General features: G+C 27.1%; 1 protein-coding gene across 3 annotated transcripts in view; it reads right to left on the bottom strand.

Moving 5' to 3' along the window:
* Positions 1–12996: 12996 nt before the first annotated feature.
* LOC100159589 (metal transporter CNNM4) overlaps positions 12997–25508 on the bottom strand; it is a 95352-nt gene continuing 82840 nt past the window's right edge. Inside the window, exons 6-13 of one of the 3 annotated variants that reach the window (XM_003246957.4) lie at positions 25280–25471; positions 21305–21451; positions 21096–21236; positions 20352–20624; positions 19375–19628; positions 18663–18737; positions 17290–17380; positions 16171–16302 (exon numbers count right to left, since the gene is read on the bottom strand). In XM_003246957.4, the coding sequence (XP_003247005.1) occupies positions 17291–17380; positions 18663–18737; positions 19375–19628; positions 20352–20624; positions 21096–21236; positions 21305–21451; positions 25280–25471 (1172 nt within the window). In that variant the 3' untranslated portion in view covers positions 16171–16302; position 17290. Of the gene's footprint in view, positions 16303–17289; positions 17381–18379; positions 18533–18662; positions 18738–19374; positions 19629–20351; positions 20625–21095; positions 21237–21304; positions 21452–25279; positions 25472–25508 lie in introns of those variants that run through there. The other 2 variants (XM_001945461.5, XM_029491177.1) reach the window with 2 other exon arrangements.

Here is a 25508-nt window from a genome sequence, read left to right as displayed (position 1 = left end):
ATTTTTTTAACGTTTATTAATAATATCGTTGTCACAATTCATTTTTATGATTTTTCAAAAAGTTTTTTTTATATAATTATTAGGTATATCGTATATGGTACTGATATATTATTTATATATCATAAGTCATAATATTATGTGACTACTCTCTAATTTAAAGTTTCTTGGACTATTATTTTTTGATTTCATTCGGTCAACAATCAAAGGTTGAGACCAAACACAAAGCACACTACGCAGGATGCAAGAATTGCGAGTTAGCATAATACCTACCTAATAGTTACTACCTAGGTACCTATTATATTATGCTAAAAGACAACGAATGGAAAATACTCTATCTCAAGTCTTCATTTGATATTTTGATTAGAGTGAGATATTTAAACACAGATATCCAACTTTGAGTGCAGTCTACAGATAAGTAAAAAAGGCCAATTATATAATATTGTAGACAAGATAATACCTAAATAATGAATAAACATTATTTGTCTGCCAATTATTGATTTATTTGCTTAATTTGATTAAAAACCAATTTACTATATTTTGATTTTATTACTTGTTATATATGCAAAAACTAAAAAGGTTGTAATGACTATATAAGACTTACTCAAGACTCGGCCCCAACGTGGGTGCAAGGCCACAATATATTTAGATTCTTGAATATGAATACATGTCTGACGTGTATTAATTGTTTTCTATATATGAAGAAATGAATATAAATATTATATATTCATACATTCATGTACATACATGAATGTATCAAACCAAGAATTTGAATATTATAATGTTGTGGATGGAGGTGAATTCTAAATGTTTTAAAAACATATAAACAAAAATGGTTTTTATAAGTAAATTCATTCATAAATAATTTTGAATGTTTCACGAAAAAGGACAAGTTCTAAAGAAAATCTGTAAAAACATTACAAATAATATCTCTAAGATAATATTCTATTGAAAAAAATCATTTTGTGTTGCCAATACTTTTAATATTAATCACAAATGTTCTTGAATCTTTATATAGTTTTTATACTTCATTAACATATTTGTTTTTGATTTAATTTTAGATTTGAGCTTAAGGAAGAGTGAAATAATTTTACAATGATTTATCTATGTTCTTTTTTTTATGTATTTACACGATTTATATTAGAATAAATTAAAAACTTATGTTAAAAAGAACATAATATTTTTATACATTTTTAACTCAATATACTTCGCAAAATTTTTGCAAAATTTCGTGGTTTTGATGAATTATGTTAAAATTATATCTTCTGACACTTATGAAAAATTATTTTGAATTAATGCTCAAATTTTTTATTTATTTACACTAAAAACAACTTATGGAGAACCTTGTATACATTTTCAAATTTTTGTCTCGGCAGAAAATTAATTATCGACATTAATTGAAAAAAACTAAAAAAAAAATACAAAATATTTTGAATATTATCTAGCTAAATCATGTAGGTATGTTAAATTGGTCATATTTGGTGAACATTAAAAGTATCCACTTTTATTGTTTTTGAGTTAAAGCAAAAAATCAATATAGATTTTGTCAAAACTGGTGTTACGTAAAAATTCCCGTTTTCCTTAATTTTTTTTTTGTTTTTCCAGAAGTTCTTTGATAACTACTGGGAATATTTCACCTTGACTCCCCAAAGTCCCAACCAGATTTATTTTCCTATTAGAAAATATCTAAGTATTTTTACTGCCATAAAAGGTGATAACAATTGACAGCAACAAAAAACACACAATTTCGTAAAAAAAATTAAAGCAAAATGAACGGGAATTTCATAAAAGAATAATAATAGGTAGGTATTCAATATTTTCACCATATGCTTATATTATCATATTCTACTCATGGTATAATTTTAAAAATATTTTGTCACCATTTGAACTATTTATAGAAAATTTAAATTATCGAATTTTTTCTCTAAAAATGTCGATGGCAATTAATCATTCTGGCAAAAAGCTTGATTATTTAATGCGAGGTTAGTCATTTATTATAATAATGCTGTTTAAAAATATTAAAGAAATATTGGATACATTTTTTTAAAAAATTATTCTAAGTCCAATTTTTGACAAAATACGTCAAATTTAAGATAAATTGAAAATTATCTTGTAGGTAGTTGAAATTTTTAAAATGTCCAATTTTTATAGCTGTGTCCTAAAAAGTTGATATAAATCAATAAATAAATCATGATTCCTTAAAAGTAGGTATTTGAAAAGTCGGTATATTAAAATAATGATTTTTTTTTATACATTCAACTTTAAACCCAAAGTAATTAATTTATGAACCATGAATTATGATATCATAATATATATATATACATTCTCATTAGTGTTATAACTTATAATACTTATTAGTTTATTAGTTATAATGTAATAAACTATGTAGACAATAGACAACAATTGTGTTAAGTACCTAATTATCAATTTACACAATAATTATAATTGAACTTTATATTGTTTTTTGTGACAATATTAACATTTATCTAAAAAAAGATTACGTGTTTAGACTATAGAGTTTTATCAAAATTGACCTATTTTATCTAAATGTTATGATGATAAAGGTTTTAGTGACATTGTTTATTTAAGTTATTTTATTATTTTTATCAAACTTGACCTATTATATTTAATTGTTATACCTAATATATAAAATTTAAGATATCTTATAGTAGTTAGATAATGTATCTTATGATTGTTCTCATGTAGTCATATACTCATAGTATTACGTTAATTTTTTATATTAAAATAACAATCGATATTTTTTTATACATTTAATTTTAAACCCAAAATAATTAATTTAGAAACCACGAATTAAAAAATCATAATATTGTTTATACATTCCTAGTGTTATTGCTTATAAATTATAATACTTATTAGTTTATTTGTAATAATGTAATAAACTATGTAGACGGATAGCAATTGTGTTAAGTACCTAATGATCAATTTACATAATAATTATAAATGAACTTTATACAGTTTTTAGTGACATTATTAAAATTTATCTAAAGAAGGTTACGCGTTTAGACTCTAGAGTCTTATAAAACTTGACCTGTTATACCTAAATGTTATACATAACTCATAGGATATCTTATCTAATAGCTCGGTTGAACAAATAATTTAAGTATTTAATTTGCCTAAAGTTTAAAATTGTTGCAATATATAGTCTAAAATAGTTGTGCTTAAAAAATACACCATTAATGAATTCACACCCCATTTATGTATAATAAATCAATATATGTTCAGTTATAAATTATTGTTATATTTCACATACTCTGATACTCATATCACACTTAAAAATTTAAATAGGTACTATAAAAAGTGGATTCAAAAAACAAATCATATGCATGCTTACCTACTTAAAATTGTAAAATTGGTAATTTCGCTTTAGTACCTATTAAATATGAATGATAACAATACAAAATGAGTTCTTCTATCCCCCTTAGATACTTAAACTAAAAATTACGATTGTACCTAGTTATTTTGTTGTAACTCAAAAACATTATAATTTATAATTCATGAAGACTTGAAACTTTTTACGTAGACACCTATAGTATTATATTTTATAATACACACAATAACATTTAAAAAATATTTAGATTAATATAAATAGGTGGGTATTGCTTTTATTTATACCAGTATAGGACCTGTTTACACTGTCTTACTGTTAGTTGGTATTAATTTAATATTATATGATTTAAATATATTTTACTGTTATAATAATTAATTATTAATATTTAATAATATAATAAATGTAATGTTTTCGGAAAAAAATAATTCAACCTACCGTTTTACTAGGTTCTAGTAAAATTAATTACTATAATAGCAATATAAACGTATAATTAAATATACTTTATGGTATGAGGTCACAGACCTCCGTTAAGAATCATTATTTGTATACAATGATACATCATTGTATTCAAATTTAACACATTTATTACAGTACAGAAGAGCTGTACCTACTTGCACGTCTTTTTTTTGTCAATCAAGACTAATAATTATTTTTAAAAAGTAGCAACAACCGTTCATTTTGATTTAATCTTAGCTTAAATATGCCACTCGCTACCATCGTGTCATATTATATCCATTGACCGTTTACCAATAGCAGTATATCTATTCACATAATAATAAATTATAATGTTCCGAACTATTATTGTTACACGGCGCTCTAGATAGGCTATTTGCGTACATTATGTTAATAATTTTGGTATCACTATTTTGCTGTTCCGAAGTCCGTCACTTGGGCACTACCATTTAATAAATATATTATAATAAATTGATGTAGAATTGTGTAGTATACATACCATTGGTAATTATTTATACATTTACTATTAATTTATAGTAATGACTCATGAGTACTAATGAGTAATGCCAATGACGACAATAATGATAATATTTAATCGGTGACCAACATTATTCTTTCACACTTTAAGGGGATTCAATCCGGGCATGGTATCTAACAAAAAATAGATTGATATATCAATAAATTAATATTGATTGTGCTGACTATTCTAATACCTATCTAATCGGATATGTTTTCTGAAAACATATTTGAATTTTTCAAGAAGTTTACTTGCAAACAACTTTTCCACTTTTTTAAATTGATCTCTTTAATAAGTGATTGAAATCGATTTCAATTTTTATGCTATTTGGGGCTATATTAAATTGCAGGTCTATGCAAATAAACCACAAACAATTGATGCCCTCAAAGTCAACATAACCAACGCCATCCAGCAAATTCAACCACATTTATTCGACAAAATGATAGAAAATTGGACCTCCCGAATACGTGCCACCAAGCAAACCCGAGGCAGACATTTGAACGATGTTATATTATATAAATAATTGCCATATAATGTTCTTTAAAATAAAATAAAAATTAAGTAGATATCTCACACACAACTTGTTTTTTTCCCTATGAAACATCGAGCTTCCTTATTGAAAAACCCTATAGAAGGTGATTCTACATTTTAATACAATACAAAAGTTAAAAATAATACATTTATAAAATTCATATTTTATAATACCTTATCCCTAGGTACATGAAAATAATAGTAAATAACTAGAACATTACAATAATTTTCTGCGCTTTTTCATTAGTGCAAATGTACTTATCACGTTATCAAAATCAATGGTTTGAGCTATGTTGCTTTCTATGCTCAATATGGCCAAATTTGATAGCCTGTCTTCAGTCATAGTTGAGCGAAGGCATGTTTTGAGAAGTTTTAGACGGCTAAAACTTCTTTCTGCAGTTGCACTGCTGACTGGAAGTGTATAAAAAATTTTATACAACGTATATACATTTGGATACGAAGAAACCATGTCTCGTGATATCACGAACTTCAATACTTCATTTAATTTTAAAGGTCCAGTTACTCCAGTTTCAATAATTTTGTCATACACTTGTGGGTAAACTAGATAATATAATGAACGGTATTCCACTTCTATATCAATTTCATCTATGTCAACTTCATAAAATTGTATATAATATAACTAACATATTTTTACACTTGTGTTTTTTGAATTTAGGTACATTATAAGTTGATAAGTTTAAGCACGATTTCGTACGCGCTATTTTACTTTAACACTCAGTCTTCACGGCTATACATACCCCTACATCGTAATAGTAGATCTTCAATATTTTGATAGGGGGACATATAAATTGTATAATTTTAATTTTATTTAATAATACATACCTACATACCTACTATCATTTTTAAATTTTAATGATCATAATAAATAATAATTAATAGTTGGTAGTATTATTCTTATTAAAGGAATTTTTCATTTATATGATACCCGTAGTTACATAACAAATTGTTGACATAAAATTGACATGGGGCACGTGCCCCTCCTCTAAATCCGCCACTGTACATAATTTTTTGAAATAAAAAAATGTTTATATAGTTTGCTATTTCGAGGGGCCACATTTAACTGTGAAAAAAACTGTGAGTCAGCTGACCTCACAAAGTTCCAAGCCCCCCCAGGGTCCGCCCTGCACACATCTCAATTAATAATTAAACAAATATTAATTATTTGTATCAAATAGCAATTTAAGATCATATAATGTTATGCCTATCTAATCTACTAAAATGTATCTATATACAAAATTATTTTATCAAGAAAAACAACAGAAAAGCTTATATTATTATAGTATTGGATTATTTTTATTTTTATATTAATATTTAGCTAGGTATAAACCAAAAAAAAAAAAAAATTTCAAAAAAATTTATATTTGACGGATTATTAATTATTAAGAGCTAAGTTATTTCTACTGTTAATTAAACTAATTAAGATTAGTAAGATTATAATAATCATTTTATTACTGTGACATATAAATACCTATTGAAATTCTGGGGATAGTTGTAAAATATACCAGTAAAGTACAAGGGTTCCATTTCCGAGTCTATCTCACCTACTTTATATAAAATTCTGTTTTATGTTAAACTAACACGTTACACAATTTTTGCGTTTATCGTTATACAGAATTAAAACATTATCCAAGTTTTGAGTATATCGTTATTTAAAATAGTGTTATTACCTATTCAATTTAAAAATAATAACTTATGCGGCTTGGTAATGGCCCGGATAGTGGATAATATAATACATTAGTATAATAAATTCTTAGATTGTTTGCATGAAATAAAATATGTTTCTACGAAACCAATTGACCTTTTAAATAAATAGATTTTAAAATATTTTGTATTGCGTTATTTTTCGTTTAATGTTAGGTATTCTATAAATTACGTTTTGCGTTATGTCTTGTTTAATGATATATAATATATTTTGTTAATCGTTATGTTTAGTTATGCGGTATTTAATTATTTTTGATTATCGCTTTCCATTTTAATAACGCTTTCAAATTTCAATCGTTTTGTTGTCAAATATATTATAAAGTTTGCAAGCCCTGGTTCTATTACATTTCAAATGACACATTCTACTATAAAGGATTCTAGGAAAAAAATACCAAAAGCTATTTCTAACTGTTGGATATACAGCTGTAAAATATAAAATTTGAATGATAATTACTACCTATATTATTATAATATTGATAAATAGGCACATATTATATTATATCATGATGTTGCTATATATATATTTATTTATTTATATACGGGTAGATACCCTTTGGTAATAATAGTACAGTAAGTAGAATCTCAATTTGGCAAATATTACAGTAAAATTAAATAATATAATGTTATAAATGAGTTAATATTTTTTAAATTAATCGTATTCCTGTTTATGAATCCTAACATCTTAAATGGTTTTTTTAACTAGAGTAATATTGTGTATTATACTACAATTTATTATCAATTTTATTATTATTATTTATAAGTTATAACATTATCTAGACGAAAAAAAGTAATAACACTACAATTATTTATATTTATTGGGGGGTAATTTTGACGGCTCCTGCAAGTAACGAATTTGTCTAGATTTTACTGTAAAATTAAAGTATCAATTGGATACTTTTAACAGTCAAACATATTTAATATATTTTATTTATTACTTGGTAGCTGAATAACCCAGAGTTGGCCAGAAAAAAATTATGATAGTTCAATACTCCTTTTGCGCGTGAAGCAATGTCTTTTTAAATGTAAATTATATTATATTTTTATGTATATTCATCTCGACCGGTGTTGTTCGTGAGATTCACAGTAGTATATTACCAAGTAGCAGTGTTGGGTAAGTTACTTTACTCGTTACTAAGAGATAAATGTAAATAAGTTACTTTACTCGTTACTAAGAGATAAATGTAATTAAGTTACTTTACTCGTTACTCAAATAAAATTGTAATGAAATTACTTTACTTTTCAAATAGAAATACAACTCATTACTTTCTCGTTACAAAAATAATTTTTTTTTTTAAATTTCTTAGCAATAATCTTCTGCAGGCAAATTGAACTAGCAAATTCTTTATAAAACCTGTATAGTTAATAGGATCATATAAAATTTAGTCTTCCACACAGCTTATATTCATAGGAAACCTATTTAAAGGAATAATACATTTAATTAACTGTTCTCGTGATTTACGGAGCAATTATACATTTCAAATATCAAAACCATTGAAAACTGAATTGTGACGAGTTAAAATTAAATATATATATATATTAGATTGATAAACATAATAATACCAGCATTATACATATATTTTTTTTCAATTCGCAATAGATAGGTAGGTACTTAATAATTCGAAACTGTAACGCGTTATTCTATAGAAATTACTTTTCAAAAGTAATTTTCATTACATTTTCGTTACTTAGAAATAATTCTAATGAAATTACGTAACGCGTTACAAGCAAAGTAACGCCGTTACAGTAACGCGTTACTTTCGTTACGTTACTACCCAAAACTGTCAAGTAGGCAATCTAACTGCGGTAGATCGCGGACTCCTTTTGCTTTGTACGTAGGTAAATGTATAATTTAACTCTGAGGTATCAAAGTATACCAAGTTTTGTCGTTTTTACTTAATTTAACCCACAGCGGATTAATATAATCAATTAAAACAAAGTAATAACCTGAGCTGACCGTACTTAAATTCGAAAAAAAACTAAAAACCAAACATTCGTATGTATAGATAAAGAAGAAAGATGTAAAAGGAAAAATAAAAAAAAGTGCAAAAAATTGGTCTATTGAAACCGTGGCTTCATATTTGAAACATTCTGTACTAAAATACATAGAAGTATCACTGCATCAACAGATTTATCGCTATAATTATTATTAAAACCAATAGCAACCATTTACAAACACATCCACCGTAAAACTCATAATCCCTGTCGGAGCACTTCCTCGGGTTGAAATTTCCCCTATTAAAATTAGCCTATCTTCTTCCCAAAGGTCTAATCTATCTCTGTACCAAATTTAATCGCAATCGGTCCAGCCGTTTAGAAATGCAAAGGGCCCACACACAAATACACACACACATACATACACAAGCATGCATTTTCATATAATGTATAGATAATATAATTTTTAATGTCTGATAGGAAACTACAGTATATAACTACTCGTATACGAAATCGATCTATAAACATGAAAAATTGTCCATTTCATAAAGTGGTAAATAATAATATACTCCATTTACACAGTAATATTATAATATAGTAATATTTAAGTAATTTTAAAAATAAAAATACTTGTTAAAAATTAAAAAAACGAAAAATTTTACACTCAGCTTAGCACATTAGATTAAAAATTATAGTAAATTGACTTATAAAATTGAAAGGTAAGGACGTACGATTAGAGCAATATAATGGGATTTTTATTATATTTTAACTTTAAAGCGAGTTGTGAGTATTTTACAATGCACAATTATATTATATAGATAAGTATTTGCTTTGGGGATTTTTTTTCCGATTACCTTATATAAACGTGTTCCAACACGATTTCGTAACGTGTTCATCACTGTCCTAAAATTCAAATAGCTGACTAATCATCCAACAATATAGATATAACTGAATAGTCTATTAGAATACCCTTTCTAGTTTCTGGTACTTGAAAACGACTCAAATATTGTTATGATTGTGTCACCAAAAATTGTCAACCACACGTCCACACTTTAATTTCGATTCTTTAGGATTTTGAACCTATGAATTTTCAGTTCTGGAATAATAAATACTTAATTCAATCCGATGTTAATTTTCAATGCCTACCTACGTATTTTCTAAAACGATAGAAAGTATGGTTTTCCTCTTTTAGTTTCTGCGTTATATATAATTATATAGGTGAGTTCGTATGGGCGCCACTATTTCTATACTCCTATGAATGCATAATCAGCAGAGGCGTTCTTATAATGTCGATGACATGACGACTGGGAGGGGATGGTGTCTGCTTGACCTTTAAAAAAATATATGTATATATTTATATTATCGTACCCAGTTGAAGTGGTTGAAATAGCTGTAACCATGGCACCGAAAGTCGTGACAGGTGGCTATTACATAATACAGTTTATATAACTACTATAGAACGATAGAACTATAAACTATAGTTATACAAAGTAATAGGTAGATGTATAAACTACAGAATAGAAATCAAAATCTAGATAAAAAAATCCGATGTTTTCAATATTGTATCGTTTTAAAATGTGTCGTATAAATAGAAAATATATATCCATATGACCCCTTTATATATTTAGTACTACAAATTGTTATTTTATATTATAGGCGTGGCCAGTGGCGTTGACGTGATTTCTGAAGGGGGGGGGGGGATAAAAAAAAAAAAAAACGACCTAACTAAATGGGAGGGAAAAATTGGAAAATCCCCCACCCTCTCAAAACTTTTTACTTAGGGTTGACAACTATAATATGTTAGGTAGGTTGATAATTTGCAATATTTTTAAATGCACAGGAGGGAGAAGAAAGGTGTGCAATTGAACAAATATTTTATTTCATCCATAAAAAATTACAAAACCGTTTGGTAGAAAGATTGTGTATATAATATATTATACAAACAATAAAATTATCTGGGTTTCTCAATAGTTGTAGTTTTAATTTTTACTTATGACCAGTGTTTGACTTGTAGGTAATTTAAAGTAAAGCACTCTAATAAAACAAAAAAAAAATTGCTTCACTGCGTAAAATACTTAATTTCCTAATATAACATGGGAAAATTTGCCACCAACATTTCCTTCGATACACCCTCAAACAAACATTTCATAACCTATTACAATTACTTGAAATGTTATTTTTTTTAAAATAGATCAAGTTAGTGATTTATAGTATATTCTATAATATGCCTATATAACCTAATTATATATATATATATTATATAATATGTATATTTACTTTATAAAATGTCTAAAATCTAAGAATAACAAGAAACATATTATTAGGACTAAGCTGATATCACTGAAGATGCATTTATAAAAAAAAAATATTAATACATTTATTTTTTGTGAACAAACATTATTTTATTTGTTAAACTCCATTTATATTTTATTCTTGTATTTTATAGTTTTACCCTTTGTGGTTACAAGGCTGTCATATGCCGTGGTTATGTATGTATTTTCATTTTATATTCTAATATTAAAGCAATTATTTCTGAAAATTTAGGTGTACTCACCCCCCCCCCCCCCCCCAAAATCAAGCATTACTCATCTCCTGTTTTAAAGTATTCTTACTAATGTTAATATTAATAGTTAATAGTTAATATTAGTACAAATGTATATAGGTACTATTGAATTTGTAAAAAAAAAATATATAGGTACTCTGGCGAGCAGTTTTGTTTTCATATTTTTGTTTTAAAATGAGTTATAAGAACTTAAATAGTTCATTTTTCCAAGTCCAAAATATATCTAAAATATCATAAATATTTGGGAACAATTTTTTGCTTGGGCAGTTTCATATTCATCTCTATGAATATGATATAATACATAAATTTGCTCTAATAGTCTAATATTAACTTTAAATGAATTGTAATAAGAATTGTGTATGTAGACTTACTACGTTGAGCATATATAAGACATGTTGAGTAATTACCTAGCTCAGCGTTTCTCAACCTGTGGTTATCCAACCACTAAGAAAATGTTAATTTATAAAAAAAATGGAATGGATTCACAATATATATTATTTGGTTTTTTTAATACTAAATAATTAACTTTGATACATGTAAAATAACGTATACAGTATTTGATAAGCAAAAAAAATAAAAAAAAATGTTATTTGGCTTAGTGGTACATGACAATTATTAAACAGTGTAGGTGATACGTGGATAACACCATAAAATTGTTGATTAACGCTGACCTAGCTAATACCTAAAATGTAATAAGTATTATGTTCATAGGTACATAGCCAATAGATATAATATTTGACTATAATTAAGGTACTATAATTCTCTGTTATTAAAAATGTAAATCTTAAGATTGTGAAAAAAGATTGTGATGTTGATATAATAATGCAGTAAATTATCAGTTAGAAATTGCTTACTGACTCACTAGTCACTATTGTAACTACCAACCGTTTTTTTGATAGGTAAACATAGAATTTATTTAATTTTTTTTACTTTAGGCCAAAAACTTTTGAAACAAATAACTAACAAATATAAAAAAGCAGGTAAGTGGATGTCGCTCTGCTGTACAGTAGGTTACAAGTGGGTCTTGAATTAGACTTGAATTCAATGATATAATATCATTGTATAAGAAAAACGATTCTGAGCGGAGACGGTTTGTCAGTTTAGATATTTTATATTTTGTTATTATTTATTTTATCATGTAAGTTGAATTAATATTAAAATATTATAATTTTTTATTCGTTTCTATGGTGATAAACAAAGCGTTTTTTTCCGTAATTTTTCATTACTTTTTCTCGTGGCATTAAATAACTATTGAGAAAATCGAAAAATGACCTCTCTAAAATACCATCTTGGTCCAATTTGCTAAAAGATAAGATACTATATGTGGAAATCGAAGGATTCCTTCTGGTAGAAATTTTGTATACAGAATATAAAAAAAAAAAAAATAAAATAAAAAAAATAAACACCATTGTAAAACCACTAGCTTCCTCGCTTCGCTCAGAATCTAAAATAAATACCACAAATAAACATTAAAGTCAATTTTCTATTTATCTATAATTATAATAATAAATGTATAACATAATATTACATGTACTGGACAACAGAATAGGTTTTTAATAATTATAATAATTATATTTAAAAAAAAAGTTATTTGTATCATTTTTAACATATTAAAAATAATATATAACTGGATGGATACTATAATATTTTTAAGTACTATACGATTGATCTAATTTGATTTAACTCCATGCTGGTGTATAATTGTTTTATGTTAATATATTAAAGCTACTTGTATATATATAAATATATAGGCCCCAGAATTGGTACTGGCTGTGTTGATTATATGAACAATACTTAACTAAAACCATTAAACTTAATTAAATTTCATCAACTAGTTGATTTTATAAATAATTTAAAATTAAACGTATAGCTGAACATTGAGAGCAGCACAGCCAGTATTAATATAATTTTTAAATTTTAAACTAATTCAAATACAAATAATATATAATATATTTTGTCTGTTAAACATCAGCTGTAATGGCATGATTGTTTTATTATGACCCTACATCAAATAGAAGCTTACGTGATTAATATTATAATTATTACTAGATTAGTCTATACAACTATTGTGAATCAGCAATGTCAACTAAACATTTTTTACTTGACCATCACTGATAATATTACAACTAGCACTTGGCTGAAAAACGATTATTATTATAATATAATTTAATTTAATTTTTTTTAACCTTAAAATTAGTATATGTATATAATATATATATTATAATAATGCCTAATCTAAACCCAACAGCAATATAGTTTTTTAACAGACTGAACGCGATAATAGAAATATCCATATTTCTCCCATAATTTTATCGCACAAACACTGTACACATTATTAGCAGATAAAGTATAGCAAAAAACTATTCTAAAAAATAATAATTATATAAATAGTATAAATAAAATTAAATAAAAACAATATTTTCTTATTACACGACATTAGATAATTAAAAAACTATAAACTAAACATAAAATATTTTATAGTTATATGCTCAACAATAATATCTTCGACATTAAATTAAAATATAACAATATTATTGTATATGGGCACAATAAAGATAGGTACGAGGCACCTACATAAATAGTCAATATTAAAATAATAATGGCGGTTTACACAATAATGTTTTATGTCTAGAAATGAATATACTTTTCGGTAAAATAAACAATTTAACAACGAATACTTAAACACAAATAATAATATTTAATAATAATAATAATGTAATATTATTATTTTGATCATAAATGATGACAACGCAAAACAATTATAATAATTGATATCAGTAAAACATGTATAACGCAATTGCATGCTCAACGTATAATCCGAAATGTGTACATAATGATATATAGGTAGGTACCTATAAATAAGAAAAACGTATAAGACTATAGAAATGGGCAAAAACAGCGACAAAAGTAAAATATTATATTATTGGCAGGCTATATATATTTGTGTGTGTATATAACAGAAATGTTTTTTTCACCAAGGGAGCACACATAAAAGAGGAGAAAGAGGAGCCCAGAAATCTACCAAAAATTTTCACGGACTCATAACATTCTCATTCGCGAACAATCCGTTAGAAAATTATTCAAATTGTTTAATTTATATTATATTATTATAGTTATTAATTTTGTCGTACCATGTGACACGCCGGTACGGTCTTAATATATTTCTATGCTTAATTAATATACCACTTTCAGACGCGGGTGGTTGGATCGTGTTTTTAATTCTGTATAGCCTACGTTTGAGACATTATGATTCGTTCGACATTTTAAGTGGTCGAGAAAAAAATTATGATAATAATAATATGTTTGATGACAATCGAGCATCACTTTTAAAATAAGTGTATACAAGGTGCATGTTCGTATCAATATGCGTAGATTGTATTGTATTAAAATATTTTAATGTTGTTATTATGTCAGTTGTGCACATTGCGCCGAACCACAATAACTGATATTATGATCAGACTCTTGATAGGTAGATATTGTTGGGCAAATTTCGATAACCATCAGTCGTTTACTGTCGATTATAGCTCTAAGATTATTATTCAGTTTAATTATATTATAAGGTATCTAATATTATATAATTCCTTACACGCAACAGATAAATATTACGAAAAATTTAGTATACAAACATTAATAATTATAATTTATAATATTATCAATAATCATTATTATATATAAATATATGTTTATAAACTCTCAACATTATATTTCTTCTCCCCTTCCATATTAACTAATTAGTTGGTTCCAACTATTCTTCTTTTTTAAAATTTTTTTCCAACGAACATCACTATATAATATAACATGAACAGTAAGCTTAAAAAAAGACTAGTTAACTCTGAATCTAAATATTATGTAACGATTCACCAAACGTCATTTAGATTATTTTTATAACCTATAATTACTTATACTTTAATTTGAGCGCATTCCTAAGAATTATAAAACGCCACGTTACTGTGTTAATTTTAAAGTCAATTAAAAAACTTGTAGAATATCTATACATAGCAATATATAATACTCAAACAATTAAAAAAATTAATAACAAAGTCGAAAAACGTATTTTAAAGGTTAACGATTTAATAGTGATGTCGTTTAGTGTGAGGAAATTGTTAATTTAAAATTTAATGTTATATTTCAATTTAACTTAATTGTTTTTTTTTTTTTTTGTTTATTCGATCATAGAAGTAAAATATTATTAATTTCATTAAAAAAAAGAAAGAAAGAACAGTACCGATATTGCATAGATTCTGTTGATTTCTCAATACAACTTAATATCAAAAAATACGAGGACTCGCATACCTCTGAGATCACTCTGAGAGGTCGTAAATCGGTTGAAAATTTAAGAGACACGAAAAGCCTTGGAGATTCGCTTTTGCATATATACAAAACGGATTTCCGCGTCACCGGGACACAAAGCTTAATTATATATGTAATAATATATAATATATAAATGGGTGTGTATTATTATATATTTATAAATAATAATATGAAATAAACAAAGCAATTATATTATAAATCGTAAAAAAAGTACAATAAAATAAAAGCTGGTTGAAGTAGTTAGTCACTAGAATGATAAAAATGGGAGTCGAGTACTCAGTGTGCAGCCGTTATGGCAGTTTAATAATTATGTTTGTCTAATACGAGCGTAAAGAGAGCGTAAATAAATGAAAATGTACACAATATATTGGTTGACTCGCGAATTGTTCAGACAGACTGATGGGATTTTATGGACACTTACTGAACACAATAATGCTGGACTAGAACTACTTAAGTCAAAAATTATTCGTAACACATAACAATAGAAAAAAAATATAAACTTAAATAATATCTGCTACGTGCTTATGTGTAATCATTGATTATACAAACCAAGTTTTTTATACGCCATTGAAAAAATGCTCAGTGAGCAATTTATAGTTTATACAATCAATGGTGTAATGTACGTCCCTAAATAAACGCTATTAAATCTAAAGTAAAGCAAAAAAAAAAAAAAATAAACATGACACTTATAAAAGAACAGACTAACAGTTAATATCATTATCGATAGACCTAAGATGATGGATCAGTAGCGTCCGATTTTGTAGCAGCGGACAATGTGTTTGTGCCCAAAAGTGTGATTTTTTCTTCAGCTGATGCGTCAGAGGTACCTTGAGGTGTTCGTGAGAATGCTACGGCTACAGGTTGAGTAGGTTCACCGTTGTTAAGAGATGCTGCGTTGGCCGAAATTGTAGATGGCTGTACTGTTGTCTGCAAGTCATAAACATTTTATTAGATAATGATCAGCAAATATTATAGCATATATTCAAATTATATAACAAAAAAAAAATGTAATTAATAATTAACACTTAATATTTTATACATATTTTAAAGCTCAAAGTACAATAATAATGCGTGTGTTGTATTATATCTGTAAATATATTATTGTGTAATGCGTGTAAAGGGGTATAAGAAGTAATGAGAAATATTATTTTATTTTATTTTGAAAATCAAAAATACATTAATTACAAAATTGTTGAGTTACAAGGTTAATCATGTTTTTCAACATGATATGTTATATTAAAGTAAAACGACTAAAAACACACTTGACAAATGTGCACTACTATTTTTAAAGAATTAAATTGAAGCAAATAAATGGTACATCCCATCAACTGTTGTAAGATGTCATATGTATTTGGATAACATTTTAGAAAGATTCAATGACAAACCAATTGGTAATTTGTCTTACGATATTCAACTATTACATTATTACATATAATATGTAATATTATATACCTAGTTATTTTATGACATAATACAATTATAAAATTACAGTTTGCATATGAATCAGTAATGTTGTGTATTTTAAATAATTTCACAAAGAATATGAGTGTTGTGTTTGATGGGTGTTAATAATGTTTCATTTGTAAATATTGAATGTGTGCATACAAATTCAAAATCTAAAATAGGTAGTCCAACAAGGATGTTATGTATTTGTATTGATACAAACAAATCCTTAAAGAACAATTTGCAAACAAATGTTAAAAAGCAAATTATTATTAATTTCTATGCATTGCTTATAAATTATTATAAATTAACTTCAAATAAACATGTAACGTATTGAACCCAACGTATTGGTTGTTAAATTACTGCCAGTCAATGTTAGAAATCAACTGCTAATCAAATCAAGGTTAAATTGTAAATCAGTTAGTGAACAACTTTGGGCATTATTTTATGACACTCGCTCACTCCTACTACCTCATATAAACAGCTCGTTGCTGTTTCTTTTTGTATTACTCGAACGCCCTTCAGACTTGAGGGGCACGAGCGAACTTTTACGGTGATTTATCTGTGAAGAAAATATTATTGTAAAGTATGTATACAATATGTATCAATGTATGTAATATGTATGTATGTATGTATGTATGTATGTATGTATGTATGTATGTATGTATGTATGTATGTATGTATGTAAGTATGTATGTATGTATGTATGTATGTATGTATGTATGTATGTACGCATGTATGTATGTATGTATGTATGTATGTATGTATGTATATGTATGTACGCATGTAAAATGTTCATACTTCAGTACTTTTGTACACATTATCAGTGGCGTACACAGCATTTTTAAATGGTGATAGGGGAGGGGTTGGCTATAAATTATTAATTACTCACAGTAGTCACAACTCACAAGTTTAAGTTTGAAAAATAAAGTAGGTGCTTTCTTAATTCATACTGATTGAAACTTTTTATCATAAGAATAATATGGGAAATAAAATATAATCTTATTTTTTTTTTATCCAGTTTAATAATTTTAGACTTTAGGTGTACTTTAGGTACAACTTCAACTTTTGTCAATTATTCTTTTTTTTATTCATGTTGGAAGTAGGCCTATAGCTTATCTGTTGATGTATAATGTGGAATATGTCCTTTATTATTAGTTTACTACATTTGAAATTTAATATATATAAAAAAATTAATAAATAATAATACGGGTAGTAGGGGAGGGGGGGGTTCATCCCATTAGACCTCCTTTCCTCTGCGTACGTCACTACCCATCATCCATGTGGGTATAAACATAGTTTAAAACACATTGATACATATATTTTAGAGTACATTCTAGGGTAATCTTAAAAACAAATCAGTCGTAATAACTCTATATTATGAGTTAGGTATATTGTCTATATTTTTTTCGTAATGAATGAACAAAATTGAAACGATGGAAGCCAATTGAAAATGAACTCGATAATATCATCAATGTGGAATAATATTTCAAAGCGTGCTTTTCGTATAGTGACGGCAAAATCATATATCATAGTAAATTATTTTACTTTTTTTTTTTGATTTCAGTTTCCCACTCACCATTTCTCAAAGGATTAGGAAAGGAAAATATAATGTTTTGGTTTACAGACTAGTTTCTAGCAGTATAAGTGTTCGCGGGCTGGTGGCAGCGAACAAATCCACCTAAATACGAAGTGCGAAATCTGAGATGTTGGGCTGAAATGCGTTTACACCATAAGTATTAAAATTACAGAAACTGCATTTTAATAATTTTTTTCTGTGTAATATTTTATGTATTGAACTCTTTGTGTATATGAACTTTATATAATAAATTGCTGCGCTTTACCTGAGATGCATTTCTAGTTACGTCTGGAGAACCTTGGATACTCTTCCGGTCTTCGTCTCCATAAGTATGGAACAGCTTTAACAAAAAAGTAAACAAAGATTGAAGGTTTATTAATTGCAAAATGTAAAACAATTTTATGAAATCAAATTTTTGTAGTACATTAAACCATATTGTCACATTGTTATATTTAAGTAAAATTTATATTTGTTGAATTATTTCAAGTAATAAAATGGAGGGGGAGAAACTTATTTTAAAACAAAAAATGAAACAGTCAATAAAAATAATTTATGTGAAATAGGTAAGTAATTATTACAATAACGAATTTTATAGAAATAGGACTAAAAAACCAAAATCAAAATATTAATAAAATACAGTCTGAGTATCTATGAAATAGTGATAGGTTTAACATTGTGAACTGTAGAGATTCTTGTATTAGCTCTGTCCTGTCCACCAGTTAATACGTCTGTGACTTTGATTGTGTCATTAGAAAAGAAAACACTTCAGTCATAAGTTATCCTATTGTATTTAAATAAATAAATCTGTTCTACATAGTTAATAAAACGTATAAAAGGAAAATATTTTTTTTTTCAAATTACAAATACAGTAAAAAATAGTGTTAAAAAAAATCAAAATTTGGGTAGTTGGTCTGAGGTGAGGGAGCCATGTCCTAGGGGTAAACAATACATAGTTGTAAGTCTCAGAATTTAATCACCTTGTCAACTTCTTCATCAAATTCACCAGCGTTTGACATTTTCTTGGAACGTTCCATGAGCGTGGCGCGTTTTGCTGCCATGTAGAACGATCGTTTCACGCGTAAGTACATCACCTCAGTAACGGCACGCACCGAGTAATCGGGCACGAAAGTGTAACGTAACATGGCATCAATGTTGACTGACTGTATACTGCCCATGTTGTTCACAGTTGAATTGGCCATTGTAGGGTTGGCTCCAGACGGTGGTGACTCGCCTGAAATAAATTTGATAATACAGTAATGACTAAAGTAGTACATCGAAGACGGTTTTCACGTATACACAGGACGGTTACGATTCACCATGCATACTCATATAATGGAGATCATTTCATCCGTTAATTGAATCCATTTATAAAATTCCGATTTTTAGATTTTTCAAGTAAAATTAAAGATTATATTTTCATAGGTTTTATGTTTTTGTCCTAATCGGATATAATGGTTTTAAATTGTTTAAAAACATTATCTATTAATTAGGTATATGAGTAAAATATAAAATATAAAACATATATACTTAATACGCAATATGTTTACTATTTAGTCAAGTACTAAAATACTCGTAAAATTGTTACACATTTTAAAACAAATTCTAAACTTAATACGTTACATTCAAAAGTTCATTGATATCGATCAACGATCAAATATATCAAGTAAGTAACTCATTCGAATTTTGATGATATTTTATATGTATATACGTATATGTCGTAGTAAAAACTAAAAAAGGAAGTTTTTACTGAAAAAAAAAAACATCACCATTGTGTATGCCGATAGTTTGAATTAATTATAAAAATCTAACTGTTTGACAAGGAACTCGCAGTAATATTTATATATGTCTTGAGTATGGTTACAAATTAAGAAACATTACTTATATCAATGGATAATTTAAATAATACAATTAGGGAGAGTGTGCTTAGCGAATCACTTTGTTTAATCTGACTCACCGATTCCGATGTTCTGGTGTAATGCCTGTGATCCAAAGTACGTGAATGGCCCGCTTTCGAATACAAGATTTTCACGGCCGACGGTGACTTCGACACGTCCTTCCAATATGAGCACAAAGTAATCGACTGGTTTGCCCTGCTGGTAAATTATACTGGCTGGATCAGACTTAAATCTTTCTTTATCTTTCATTTTTATGTGGAATATCACGTCCTGTTTGAGCAGACGCATTAAAATAGTTTCTGATACAACGTCTGTTTTGAAAGCTTCGACACCTATATTTGAACAAAATCATCAAATCAAAAAGCGTTCATGTAAATGTATTTTTAAAGCAGCTTGATAAAATGTGCATACACTATACAAATACATAGGTTGTCAATGTAATTATTTTCTTACATAATATCAGCTCATCGATATAATACAAAACCGCCTAACCCTCGTATTTTAATATTCTAAGGAAATTAGTTGCTCAACTTTTAAAACATTAACATAAACAAGTTCTACAATTTTCTATCTAAAAGTTCTAAGAAATATAAAAACATGAAACAAATATTTAAATGTTTTCATTTCGAGTGAACCCTAAACTACAACATATGGAAACAATAATTTTGGCTCTCTAACACAGTAATAACTAATAATTACCCAAAATTATATTTCAAAAACGGTAATTAGAAAAAAATACTGCCTGGGACCGATACCAGTGAGACGTACGCGCATATTATGTATACAAGTTTATATGTACATACTCGACGACAAAAACTGGAATGTGGCCAAAGTAAGTTGAGGAGAAATGTGGATACGTTGGTTATCACTGCGCTCGGCAAATGCTGTAAAGTCTTGAGTTCTGAGTGAACGCTGTTGTCGACGTTGTTTCGAACGGTTATCGGCTGAAAATAATACGAATAATAAACTAGTGTTAGTATAAAATTGTACGGGTACTTGACACGCTACTCACTGTAAACATCAGTTTCATCCATGATCTCAGCCTGAATCAATTCTTCAATTACATCCTCCAGTGTTATTATGCCAACAGTTTCGTAGAACGGATCGCCTTCGCCTTCATTATTCACACGATGAACAAATGCCATATGTCCTTTAATACCTGTTTATTTAAAAAGATAAAAAAAAAATAAAGATGCTGTTGTATAAATTGTCTCAGCTAAACGATGTAAATCTTATTTCAAACACCAATCATTTTTTTACGCGATTTTAATATCACAATAATGTATTCGTAAAATCCGTAAAATGGACAAAATAAAACTTAGTGACTTTTCCATTGTACCTACTTGTGTTTATTATTTTTATTATTATTATCATAAGAGATCATAAGCGTTAAGAATATGTTTCCTAGAAGCTACAAGTTTAGCAAAACAAGTAAATCATTATTTTAAATAAATTCAATTTTAAAAAAAATTTAAAAAAATGTATCTACTATCTGTCACTTTTATACGTATCCCAATAAAATGTCAAGATTTTAATTCAATATTTATGATATATATCCAGAAAATATTATTATGCTATTTAGAACAAAAGATTTAAAAGTTTTTGACGTTAAAATATATTACAGTTAGTTTGACATTTTATTAATATTGATTCTTAGTAAACATAGTTAAATGTGAGAATTTCAGCGAATAAGTCGAGACAGAATTTTTATAAGCCTAAATACATCACTGTCAAAAGTTAAATTATTATTTTCAAAACGATAAAAAATACATGTAAACGAATATAATATATATATACGCGTAACAATAAGCACGGTTTTTTCTTTTTGTAGTATAAAGAACTCAAAAAAGTTTAATATTTAATGACAATTTATAAAATATAATAGCATTTGAAAAAAAACTTTCAGATGTAGGTATATGCTATTTGAATGTTGAAGGGTTTTGGGTTTATTATTGTTATTACTATAGCGTTTGCAGTTAAGTTTTCACATTGCATTGAGTTAAAGTGCGGCACAATGGGCATTCAAGTGTCGGAATGTTAACTTTAGGTATATTTATATATATATAGGTACCTCATTAATCTGAGTATTAAAAAGCCCAACAGCATAAGTACCTAGGATTATCTTTAGACAAACATAGTTTATCATATTATTCAAAACAATAGCGGGCAGAATATTTTCGACCACTGATTGGGATTACCAATTGCGCTTAAAACGACCTTTTCATATTATACCAAGTAAGCTCAAAACATTTAAAGTCGATAGACCAGTTGCGCTCAGTCATTTGTTAGGTTTATTGACTAATATATTGTGCTAAAAAATAGCTATTGCCCATCGGTCATTTACATTTGAAATATGTATAAATAATATATTTATTATATTCAGAACAAATTTAAGAGGACGCAATACCAGCCAGTCTTCGTCTTACAAGTGAGTAACATAGCATATTTACGCTTAGGAGAAAGCGCTTAGCTCCATTAATTTAAAAATTCGAGTAAATCGACTCATTATGAAACTTGATGGTAAGTACATTAATTGTGTTTGTACGTGGGATTTTTACGATAGTTCAATTTTTTAGTAAGTTATGGGAATATCATATAGCGTAAATTAAAAATGCTCATAACTTATGAGCATTTAGTCATAACTCACTTAAAAACTGAATTATCGTAAAAAACCCACAAACACAGATAATGTTCTTACTATCAAGTTTTATAATAGGACGATTCACTCTAATTTTTAAATCAACTGAGTTAAACGTGATCTGCTGAGCGTATGTTATGCACTTGTAAGACGGAAACAACAAATATCTGTGTGACATCCTCTTAAATTACTTAAATGAAATAAAAAAATACAATAATTAACGCTTATTATAAATGTAATCAAAATCAATTGCAAATTAAAAAGTAACTTTCTGATGGTATCATACTATCATCATTGCAATAGAAAATAGTATTGTGCAGTGCAACTGACCGATTTATATATATTTTATAACGGGCGACGAACGTGAAAACTTGATTTAGTCTATAATAGGTGTCACTCAAATTCATACCATTAATTATTTTAACAAACATACATAGTTAATAGTTTGTGTTTAAAATATAATAATTCAAAATTATATTCGAAAAAACATATATTTAAAGCCTAAAGGTAAAATTAAAAGGTAGGGAAGCGAAATTGCTATAGGTACTGACAATAAAATATAAAGAGAGCAATTGATCAGTACTGATCCTAAAATAAAAATGCTGTTTTAAGCGCAACTGATTCATGCCTATCTTATCAAATACACCACAAACAAAGCTCTAAACATAAGTTCATTCAATTTTGTATTAAAATATAATTTTATTATTCACAAAGTTAATAGTTTTAAAATGTCCAAAATATATAAAACAAATGTTTTATTACAATAATCTATTTATAAGGATAATTATGTTATTTATATATTAATTAATTTATATATTATTAGCTTAATTATATGCTCCTCAAGCATAGTATTTGGCTTTCGAGGAGATGGTACTTTTGTATCGAATTCATAATTGTTGGTGCTTTAAAACAACAATAAAAAAAATATTATTATTTAAAAAAAATATATTTATAGTAAAATATCACTTGCAAATTTGCATATTAACCAAAATAATGAAATGATTATAACACAAATATCGTGTACTAATAATATATATGTTATGTTTAATGTGGGAAATTACGACATAGGCCTAAGAATTTATAAACTACGAAATCGTATACTTTGTCCGGCACTCTGACCATTGTCGTCAATGGACAGTTGCGAGTTGGTCAAAAATAGATCTACACTATCATTTAAGCAATTTATGAATCAAAAGTTGATACTCCATGCAAGAGGAATTATTAAATATAAGTACTTCCAATTTTAAAGTCCTAAATATGTGTATTATATGGTACTTATCGAAATGCATAATTCAGAATTAAAATGTTTAATGAGCTGGTAGACAAAAAATTATAGTTTATGCCTTATGGAAATACATATTGAATGCTCAGTATATGATTATGAATGAGGAATGAAATTAAAATTATTATTGAAATTGCGTACCTTAGTTAAAAACGCTATAATTTTGTCATCTCTGACCACACAATCTTTGGAATTTACAATCATGGGCCAAGACAATTTTTTTTTTATAAGTATTAGGTATATAAAGTTTATTTATTTATTTTTATGCGGGCGAACACCCAATTACAATTATACACATAGGTACGTCTAGGATTTACAATAATATATTGTTATTACAGTAACTGTTAATCTTAAGATATATATATTTATATATAACACAGAAAGTACAAATAGTGATATAATTGGTAAATAGATTTAGTATACTTTTTTTATGTACCTACCATATTTGTATGAATTTAGTTACTTATAGAATTTTATAGTGTCTTTATTTTATTTTAGCATAATATACGCGGGTCCCATGTATTTTAATTGGACACGAATAAAAAAAAGTATTTACTATATGGAACTAATCTAAATGAACTTTATAAATCTTGATAAGTTTGCCAAAACCATTACGATAAGAGACAGCTGTGAGTGTTATAAGTGGTAATTATAAATTAACTCTACGTTCGTCTCAGTTAGAATATCTACGAAGTGATTATTTTTAAAAATCCGGACTATAATACGAACTTTGTGGAATATCTGTTATTTTAAATTTCATAAAATAATTCAGTATATTTGTAATAAATAATAATAATAATTTTGATCTATTTTTTGTTAAGACTTAATAGTGTCATCTACCAACGGTAACCATTAGCCTCCAAAAGAAAATAGTATATTTTTTTGAAAACGTCAGTCCTACGTTTAGAACGTTAGATTTATAGTTTATTTGCTATAATTTGGTTCAAAATTAGATACGGCAATTAGTGATTGGTAATTTAGCAATGGTTATCAAACCGGTTCACCCTCCTTCCCAACCAATTCATGATCAAGACTATCGCTGCGGAAAATGGTAATAAATTATTTACCTTCTTTGAACTGCTTGAACAGTACGTCGAGTGTAGTGTCTTCAAATACGAAATAACATGGATTCTGGTAGAATTGGCACAGCGTTTTAAGCAATGTGTTGTCGTCGGGATCGACCAGCGCCAAGTCCTTGATGTACAACATGGTGACAATATTTTGACGGTTGCCCTCGTACACGGGAATCCTCGAGTATCCTGATAAAAATAAAAACAACATAATACTCAGACAAAA

Source organism: Acyrthosiphon pisum, chromosome X (assembly GCF_005508785.2).
Source record: "Acyrthosiphon pisum isolate AL4f chromosome X, pea_aphid_22Mar2018_4r6ur, whole genome shotgun sequence".
In the NCBI taxonomy this organism is placed as follows: Eukaryota; Metazoa; Arthropoda; class Insecta; order Hemiptera; family Aphididae; genus Acyrthosiphon; species Acyrthosiphon pisum.
This window is presented reverse-complemented; position numbering and strand designations above follow the sequence as displayed.